Below are 10294 nucleotides of genomic sequence, written 5' to 3'. Positions count from 1 at the left end.
CATGCTGGATCGTGTGACTGTTAGAAAGCGTCCAGTAAAAACGTAAAAAAAACGATGGTAACCCTACTTATATCGACCTATAAAAGCGTTAATTCAAAGTTTTGCCAATTGTATTTCAGATGCATATTTGCGCAATAGTTTGCTAGGGAAAAGCAGGTATTTTAAGACAAATTGTTTTATGACATAACGTTCTGATGGGAATCTGTGACGTCGTTTCTGAAAATGTTCATGTCCCTCCAAACAAAAATCCGTGTGAGCAATTCGGTTTAGCTAGATTGGATCCCACCACTGAATATTACCCTAAATTTCTTTATGATTTTAAAGAGTTAAATTTTAAGCACCAAGCTTTCCTTTCAAGCTATTTTAGGAACAATAACTATCCGACAGTGTGGCTAAGGGCCAACGATGAGTTATCATAACGACTTATGTCAAGTCAAGTCATTTTAAATCAGTGACTTAAGTGCCTTGACTTAAGCCATTACAACACTGGTCGACAATAAGTAAGGTTCGCAATAAAAAAATCAGGCGCCCCTGGCGGAAAGTATTTGTACTGCAGTGGCGCATAGAAAACATTTGTAAGTTCGTATTCTATGATTTGGGGAAATATAGTCGTTAACGCCATGTTCCCTTATTAGCATTTTTTCAGTAATTTATAGCGTGATATTTGCAAAGGCAAACAAATTTGCTGCGGTATAAATAGTAAAACGTATATAAGATTTAGGACATTGTTCTTTTGTGGCACAGCGTGAACAACAGAACACCGATTAATCAAGCAAACTAAAAAAAAAATTGACCTCGTTTGTATCAATGTTTAAGTTCGGGTGACATGAAAATACTGTGCTTGAACAACTGCACAAAAATCAAGCTCTTTCCATGACCCACATAAGATCATGCAGCATCAGCCACTGTGGAAAGTCTGGCAAATTACACAAGCAGGGTATACTTTTGACATTTGGTGACCCTTATTTTTTGGCCTTGTACCCGTGAACGAGATTTGCCATACTGCCCATGCCATATTTACATGTGATGTACATAGCTTACCAAACTTTACTGTACGTTTGACTTTGTACCTTTGTAAAATGGATTAAAACAGTGGTTCTCAAATTGTGTGTGCACCTCTGTTTCTGCATTTCATTACACTTACTGTGGAGATCTAAGGTGTGCAATTAATGCAGTTAGAGAGAGGTTTTATGCAGTTAGAGAATCTAGCACAACTCAACCTTGTTAGAACTGGAATTTAGGTGTGCAAGGTAATAATTCGGCACTGGTCTAGAATCCTACCACATTTTTGTCTGGCGGTTTATATTGCTAACAATATTTGGTGAGAGTAAGCGTTTGGGTTTGGGTTGGTCAAGTTACCTATTTATGCCTTTCTTCCAATTTCAACTTTGACAACTAGTGCCATAAGTGTTAAAATAAATGTGATGGGATTCTAGACCAGCGCCAATAATTCTAGTGTGCACACAACAAACTGCTAGGTTGTAGTGTAGAACTAATATTAAAAACTATGCAAGGTTCGGTAACTGTATATAGGTATATATGTATATATTATGTTTTTTGCTTACTAAAAAAACATCTTCTATTAAAAATCATAACAAACTTAATTTGAATTGTTGACTTTTTGCCAGATTTTAGGACACTAAGCAAACAGTAAAATTTTGCACAAATGAACAATTAAAGGTTTCCCCATGGATGATAGTTACAGAAGTAAGTATGCATCGTTATATTTATTTCTTAAAATAACTAAATGTATATAAAATAAAAGTTTGCTTAGTCTTTTAATTTAATAAAATTTGCCAAATTTTAGAGTTATATAATATATAAACATTTATTATGATCTGCCTTCAAATTGTACCTAAAACTTGCACCTCCTTAGACTTCTGTTTTGCATTTGTGTTGACATATTAAACGTCATTGTTTTGTAATATAACTCTGTCTGTAAAATTAATGTGAGCCTACTTATGCCTCCTAAAATTGGCTTGATCACTATAGCAGTGTGACCCAGTAAGGAAGCTCTATTTCAAGATTATTTTATTTTCAGAACAATTTTTCCATCGGCCTCCACCTGTTCGTAGACCTCACCCACATGGTTTGTTGGATGCAAGAACAAATCAGTTAATAAGCCATCCTTCTCACAAGTTTGGTCCAGTGCATCGCAAACAGGTAAGTGTGTTATGATATTTCTTTTTAGAGTACTTATAAAAGTATTTTTACGTAACTGTTTAAAAGACTAGAAATGCATAGATATTTGCTTAGGAAAATTTAATATACTTTCAATAGTGACAAACATATTTTCCACTAAAATATAACAAAAAGTTGGCACAGTGGAGCCTGGAATGTATTTAAACACGCAGTAAACTCCCAAAATTTGTATTTTTAGCACCCAGGGCCAAGGTTTCAACCACATGGTGGTACATATCCACCAAGGCCAAGATTTTCCCAACCTCAACATGTAAGAGGTCGACCAGAGAAGTTTGAACCAGGTAGGTCTAAATCTTGTTAAATGATTTCAGGATTTTGGTGTAGGCCAGCCTTTCTTAACCTGGGGTAAATTGACCCTAGAGGGTAAATTTCCTTGTTTTAGGGGTAAAATCCAAGGATATGTATTCAAGCTCTGAATATTCCGGTTCGCTTTTCTTCAACTAACCTATGCAAAGTGGCTTCTCTGCATTGCTTACTATAAAATCTAAAGCACAAAACCGACTTGACATGATAAATCTGTTATTCGTTACAAGTGCGTTATCTACTAATTTAACAGACATTGAACAACTCAGTGCAAAAAAGCAAGGGCAGCCTATAACTGATGTAATTTGTTACTTTCGTTTTTTAATAAATGAGCACCACTTTATACATTGGGGGTAAATTTGATATTAATTTTTATTCAGTGGGTAAAACATACAAAAAAGGTTAAGAACCCCTGGTGTAGGCTAACACTGTTTTTTTTGTTGATTGACAACCATAGTACGACGCAATTTGAAAATCACCACAAGGCCAGAACGGGTTGAGAAACGACAAAGTGATGTGTTCAGGCGACTGGGAAAACCTGTCCAGCAAAATATAGCAGACCATTCAATTCATGAAGATTTGGCTTACAAACAGCATATGGACAAGCTTAAAGCGATCCAAGACAATAAGAAACCAATGGTCAAGGAAGTTAGTGAAGAGGATGTTGTCACCCCAAGTGATGCTGATGCATACAATGGTAAACTAAATCATTCCAGTAAATTGGATCAAGATCCCCATAGCGCAAATGAGGAAATTGCAGATTTGTCCCTTTTGGCACAATACTTGCTCCACAAAAGAACATTGAAATTAGCCCAAGGAAAAGAAAAACACAGGTTGGAATATAACCAAAATAAAAGCTAGGTTGCAAAGTAGTATCATGTTGTATAACTTAAATACTGCCTTCTTAGTTTATTGCTTACATAGCTATTGTAAAAGTAATGCCATCTTTCAATTTAAACAACCAATTTTCACTAAAAATATTTGATCAAATAGCTATATATATGATTACCATGTTATATATTGCAATTTTTGCCATTTACAGTAAAAGTGAGGATTCTAATTCCAAAGACATGGACATTTCAGATGTACCTCCATCACCTGTTGCAGATAATCTTAGCCAAACAAATGAGAGGTTAGAAGTGGTTTAACGCAAAATCAATTGTATTGTTTTAATAAGATATAGTAGCCTCACCTTCCTGTAGTTATTAACTACCTATTTAAATAAGACTCCAATAATCCTTCTGCATTGCTATAAAAATTGATCACGATTTTAACAAAAATGTGGTTATTATCATTCAACGCACTGGTAACACGTTTTTTAACAAAGCATATAAAATTTGATTGAAGAACAAATTAGTATATAATATATATATATATATATTATTATTATGTATTATATTAAGAAGAATGTTTTTATCTAAATCCCTATCATGTGAATAGAAGCCTATTGCTTAACCACAAATGCATCTAAGAGTTTAAAAGCTTTCAAAAAATCCTTGTTTGTAGTAAAGAGAAAATATATCTATGAAAAAATAATTTTAAAGTTATGCTAGTAAAACTATAATGGGTATTAAATAAGACCCCAATAATCCATAAATTTGTATAAAATTATAACAGTACTGGGTGTCTGGATTTTCCTGATTAAATATTAGATTGCTGTGAACATATATTTTAGACTGACATAAAAACGTCAAATGTATATTATTTTTAAAACAATTACTTTTCTATTTATTGTGTAGAATTAAAAAAATAGCATTTTTTATTTTGTTTAGAGTTGGAATGACATAAATGATTATTTGACATTTAAGTAAACTTTCAATGATTTCAAACTGTACCTTCAAACATATTCTGTGTTGGTAGGGAAGGTGCAAATGCCAATGTTAAAGACGTGGAAATTACACTTCCATCGCCATCTGTTGAAAGCAGTATTAAAAGTGAAGAAAAGCTTCCTTCTTTAGAAGTGTGTGCAGAGACAGGCTTGTCCAATGGTGACAGCAATGAAAAACCCACTGAAAATGTAAACAGTGTTTTAAGTGATGTGTCCATTGTTGATGTTAAGCTAGACAGTATTTCCACGAAAAAATGTGATGAAACACCTACGTCCTTGCGCCAGGTAAAAACAGATGTAAGTGAAGATTCACGGCATTTACTTATTACCACGGTAAGGAAATGGGCTACCTTTTAAAGATGTGTAATTTCAATTATAGTAATTGTAAAACTACTATTTTATAACAGCACTTTGAAAAAAAGGTTTCCCCTAATGACAACTCAAACAAAGAGATACCACCAGAAAACAGGTATATATCACAAAAATATAAAAATTATTACCTTTTAAAAGGCTTGTTAAGATTAAATGTTTTTAATATGATTTTCTTATCTACTTATTTTTAGATCAAAAAAACAGGACAACAATTGGTTTTGTGGAGTATGTAATTTAAAGACTTCTGAAGAAAAAATAGAGCATTTACGATCGGAATCTCACAAGGTATACCCTTACAATTTTTATTTATGTGCAGCCTAAAATTCAAAAATATTATACCATAAATTTATTCCTTAAAAATCTAAATATCTGTAGGCAAACAAAAAATGGTTCCGTCCACGCTGCACAGATTGTGATATGTGGTTTAATCGCCCCAAACAGTTGATCAATCATGTGAAGTCCCCTGAACACAAGGAGAGGGCTAAGAAGGGTCGTCAAGACAAGAAGTAAAATACCTGTTTATAAATAATAAATGACTTGTTACTGCAAATTGTTTACAAATTTATGAACCAGTTATAGACAAACTTTTTGTCATTAACCCAAGCTTTTTTATAATATATAATTGTATTGATCTTATTTAGGAGTTATTTATTCATTTTTTTTTCTTGTAGTTCTTGTACTTTAGTTGATGAAAGTAAAGACTTGATATTATCAGCTGAAAACAATCAAGAAGGTATGTTGGTGAAAATATTACAAATACATTTTTTTGTAATAAAGTTTTTGTTTGTTTAGTAACTATAAATTTTGTAGAATCCCAGATTATTGAAGTGAAACCATCGCCATGCACCACTGCAGAAAGTATTTGAATTTTTAATATTTACAATTTGTTAGGTTATTAATCTAATCTAAAACGATCATTTCGTTTTTTTGTATGTTTCTAGTGGAGAAACCCACTAAAATACAGCAAGAGGATGTTTCCCCAAATATTATGAAGTCTTCCCCTGAAGCCAGCAAAGATTTGGCGATCAAAGATGAACCCGGTGAAGGTAAAACTGCTTGGTATTTATTGTAATGGCAGAAAACATTTTTTTGAACTCGACTGGCTAGTTTATATTTTCGTAATTGGTAAACTCTGTTCCTTAAACTCCAGGCTGGTTGCTTATTTTTTTAATGATAATTTTATTTAGAAGTATTAACAACAGCGAAAATTGATACAAATATTTCTGAAGTGGAAAACTTCTTGTCCCTGTCTCCACAGAAAAAGGGTAATTATTAAATTAACACAGATGTTTCACAAGTTTATGCTTATTCTTTTCAATTAAAAAAATATATCTGGGTTATATTAACCTAGTTAATATAGTGGTTATTGTATGGAGTTCATAATACAATATTTTTTTGTTACGACTTCCATCTTGGAAGATTTTATTTATCAATTTGCAACTAGTCCAAATTTTTAAGATAAATAATTGTTTTCAATACTACCCGTAAGTTTATAGATTGTTATCTCACTTTTTAGTGTTAAAAACGTCGGAAAAAACTGTTTTTGAAACAAAAGTTTCGGAGACTAAAAACCCTTCTCCTTCCTTTCAACCTCCGAAAAAAGCAAAAGGTAAGCTAGATAACTATTGTGTATTTTAATCAAGGCGGATTCGGGACTGTACGGAGTCGGACTCTGGACTCGAGTAAGACTACCGTACGTAAAACTAACCGAGTCCCGAGTCCGACGTGGGCATGCACGTAACAAATTTTAAAACTGATATGGTCGCTAACTGTAAATTGTCAAGGTGGAACAACATATGATGGATATTTTCCAACCATATATTGCAGGGGTGTTCAACATGCGGCACGCGTGCCAAATGTGGTACGCGACCTCATAAAAAGGCATGCAAGCCACTAAAATGGCCAATGTATGTAAAAAGATGGATTCATTTCAATTACATTTGTAATTTGTGCCCAAATCTTCTATGTGATCATTTTGCACACTTGGTATCCTATTTCTAATTTTTTAGTTGCTTTTTAGACTTGCCACATATAATTCCTGTTGCTGGATTCTATTGTGAAGTATGTTGCGACTTTTTCTTCGATGAACCGTCAACCCTATCCCACTGTAACACCGCAGACCATCTTGACAAGGTGCCACTCTTTTAGCAACTAATTTTCTTAATGTATTAAAGCGCCGGTTTTATTGCCGGTATTAACTATGGCCTGATCCAACAAGGTAAACACACTAAACATCCCTAGAATTTTGGGTTACAGTATACCAAAACTTTTAGGTTATCATAATGCCGATTCAACTAATATTTTGGCAATGTTATTTGTTTACTGCAAACGTTATTTTTGTTTTTATTAAACATTGAATGCGCTAGGTGGTAAACAACAGCGAAGTGCCGCCACCAACAGCAGACGTGCCAACCAGTAGCAGCACTTCTTCCACAACCTCTAATACTTCAAAAAACAGGCGAGGGAAACGGGTAAGTTAAAGGAGTAAATCATAAACATACAAGTGCGTGTATACAGTATATTCATTGCATTTCGATGCGCACGTACTACTATACGAGGTTAGGTTTTTCATGTTGTTTGATGACGGTTGCTTTTAGCAGCAAACGAAGCCAAGTAGTTAAAAATCTATACTTTGTTTTTGTCATACATTTTACGTGAGAGCGTTCAAATTATCCGCCAAAATAGGGGATAAAGAAGAACAAAAATTATTCAAAAGGTCAATTTTAGTTAATATCATGACTCAAATGACGTCGCAAATTTACGTCATAACGTAATGTCGTAAAACATCCAACGTTAAGAAACTTCTTGTTATAAATAATACCAAACGATTTTCTAGTTTACTAACATTATGCCTGGCAGAAACAGTGTATATATTATACTTATGGCGCCACTTAACAAAGTATTTTGTAAAACAGTCGTCAACAAGCGATACGTCCCAACCAGCAAATCCGAGAAGCGACAAAAAGTCTCCGTCGGAAGCGCTGAAGAGTCCTACCAGAAAAGCGCCGCACTCAATTCCAGGCGTTGCTGGAAAACCAAACTTACGCAAAGGAGCGAAAAAAACGCGCGGGTCGAGTGCCAGTGATAGCGACAATGGCAAGCCGTGGTCCTACGTCATCCCAAAGAAGAGTAAAATATCGTGATCTTGCGATTTAAAGGGTTCATCCTTGATCGGTTTGCGCGGTCGCCGTTTCACAGGGACCTCTATCTAACGATATTATGGATCCGAAAAAATCCTTCAAAACGTCGTGGAAACATCCGACTTCGCCTATATTTGTCATATCGCCAGAATCGCCGAGTGGATTCGAAACAGTCGCGTTTTTATTCAAATTCTTTGCTGAGGCAGAAAACGATACAAACTATTGATGGCGCTCTCTCTAATTTCAATCCATAATGGCCGAACGTTTCTACGAGTCTCTGGATCTGTGCTGAAAAACTGTTGACTTTTTACTTCATTTAAACTGGATTGCTAAGGTTTTAGCGTTGCAGCCTACTACACAAACAGAAAAGAACTACACTTTGCAATAGTGTATAAGTATAATTTACCATATCATACCTAAAAAATATAATCTAACCTCCTATGTTGAGTTGAATGCACGGTTAAATTGCAACACCTGCATAATGGTTGTAATAGCGTTTTTAAAACGCCAATGCGTATTTCACCAAAATTGTGCGGTGCCAATTCATGTGCTTTAATTTCCTATGATTACGATGTCTGCCATAGTCGGTTAAGCAAGTCACCAACACAAATAGGAAGCTAATTTATCCAGAAGAGCAATATGCCTTTGAAATGGTTGATTATTCCACGTCGAGTTTGGAAATAAGTTGTTTAAATTTTAATGTAAACCAAAAGTGTTATGGAGCACCTAACTGGTGGCACACTGATCAATTGGGTAATCCAGCAGAACTGACATTTTTTTATTTGCCCCTAAAATTTTATGAGCAATAGGCTCTTGCAAGTTCTCTCCGCTTATTTTCAGCTGTAGGATTATAAGCTAAAGTTTACTCAAACTTTGTTTCTGTATCAACATTTTATTACTGTCTTATAAATGACTTTAACGTAAAGGATGTTTTTTAACAATTAGTCGCATTTTACTGACATTATCTATGCGGGCAACTTTATATGTTTAAACATTTGTCGCAATAGCAGACCCTCAATGAACAAACTGATTTTTTTTCTGGTATGTAGTGCATTTCATATGCTTTTCTGTAACAGAATAATTATATATGTAATGAATCCAAAGCCTCCCCAAATGTTCAACTGCTGTAACCAGTGTCGCTATTGTTTAAGAATCCTTTATGTGTCCTTTAATCGTTGGTTGATTCGCAACGAAAAAAACGGTTGAAATATACAATTTTTTTTATTTTTATGTGGCGCTGTCAAAATGTATGTTTTCGTGTAAGAATCTGTTAAAGTTAAAATTCTGTTGTTTTTTTGTTAATCGAGATAGCCCGACTTTTCGGTTTCGGTACACCAAAATGTCCGAATTAAATCGATACAAAAATAATAGGTGGGTGGTATTATCCTGACAAAGAGTTCCAGGCGGGCAGTACCACTTTGCGGGGAAATTCCAATTTCGTAGTTTTTATTTTTTCCGAATCTCCTTTTAAGTGACTTCCCAAAAACAAATATATTAGGCTGAAATAACGTCAGAAAGTAACTTCAGTTATTACAGAAAACGCAGTACAACTTTGTTGTATTGATTTTGCATATCCAGGTAGGTATATAGTCAAGTTTGGTAAAAACAACAATTTTAGCTAACTTGGTTGCTGAAGTTTTTTGGGGCAATAGTGTAGTTTTTTTTTACTTGTGTTGATGGGACTATCTTTCTAATCACGTGTGGATTTTTATCCCCAAATCCGTTGTTTTTTACCCTGATAAAGGTACAAAAAAACAACGCCGGGGAAAAACAAGTGCACATTAGTACCATTTATTGCAGCCCTGCACAACAAACAACCCGCGTGCGGCCCATTATCTAATAATATTTTCGATGTACTACAGTAGCCTACTTCTAGTATGTAAATTTGCCTTATAGATGGGACGTTGCCTGCCTACAACGCGATTACATTAACGGGCCTGAGGTAACGCCAAACCATGTCTGTTGTTTAAAGCCCCCCATGGTATTCACTATTTTAGCACAACAACATTGTGGCGGTCGGTGTTTTTGCAATATTTCTATCTAAAAAAAGTAGGCGTGTATTTTCAAGTTTTTTTTTTTAAGTATTTGTTATAGTTGTATAGGCTGAAACCCACTTTTTTTAATTAGCAGCCTTAATACAGTTGGTTTTAAATTAGTTTCGATGTGTGAAACAAAGCCTTCAGTGCATTTCCACTAACCATAAAATAAGTTTTAACGCCAGTCCTATAACTAAAAGTAATCACTGTATCAACATGTCTGTAAGATAAAATGCAAATGCTGGAAAAACCTTTCTACACAAATAAACACATTACTACGAATCAAAACAAAATTAGTTTAAAGTCATTAAAAAAACAAGCAAAAAGGAATATTGAGCCCGCATACTACGTGATCAAAGCTATTTAACATAGGCAAAAAAACTGGATACAATGTAGTAGGGCCGCGCAGTCGA

General features: G+C 34.4%; 1 protein-coding gene across 2 annotated transcripts; it reads left to right on the top strand.

Annotated features, from left to right (window-relative positions):
- The first annotated feature begins 1627 nt into the window (after window positions 1–1627).
- Window positions 1628–9115, top strand: LOC146168488 (uncharacterized). 2 transcript variants are annotated; one of them, XM_083388900.1, is made up of 17 exons: window positions 1628–1707; window positions 2042–2163; window positions 2381–2483; window positions 2963–3338; window positions 3548–3637; window positions 4366–4666; window positions 4741–4802; window positions 4897–4990; window positions 5081–5211; window positions 5377–5438; window positions 5516–5563; window positions 5647–5751; window positions 5896–5970; window positions 6222–6314; window positions 6726–6838; window positions 7072–7176; window positions 7621–9115. In XM_083388900.1, exons 1-17 carry the CDS (start codon window positions 1689–1691, stop codon window positions 7846–7848), a joined length of 2127 nt encoding a protein of 708 aa, XP_083245026.1. In that variant the 5' UTR covers window positions 1628–1688; the 3' UTR covers window positions 7849–9115. The 2 variants fall into 2 exon arrangements, with proteins under 2 accessions (XP_083245026.1, XP_083245025.1); XM_083388899.1 differs by having other exon boundaries at window positions 5893–5970; window positions 7621–9114.
- The last annotated feature ends 1179 nt before the right edge of the window (window positions 9116–10294 follow it).

The sequence above is a fragment of the Ascidiella aspersa genome, chromosome 1 (genome assembly GCF_963924565.1).
Source record: "Ascidiella aspersa chromosome 1, kaAscAspe10.2, whole genome shotgun sequence".
Taxonomy (NCBI): Eukaryota; Metazoa; Chordata; class Ascidiacea; order Phlebobranchia; family Ascidiidae; genus Ascidiella; species Ascidiella aspersa.
The sequence above is the reverse complement of the archived record's forward strand: the minus strand, read 5'-3'. Positions and strand labels throughout refer to the sequence as shown.

Coding starts and splice junctions, on each gene's coding strand:
- LOC146168488 (XM_083388899.1), top strand. Junction 3,638..4,365: donor CTTAGCCAAACAAATGAGAG/GTTAGAAGTGGT, acceptor CTGTGTTGGTAG/GGAAGGTGCAAATGCCAATG. Junction 4,991..5,080: donor TACGATCGGAATCTCACAAG/GTATACCCTTAC, acceptor AAATATCTGTAG/GCAAACAAAAAATGGTTCCG.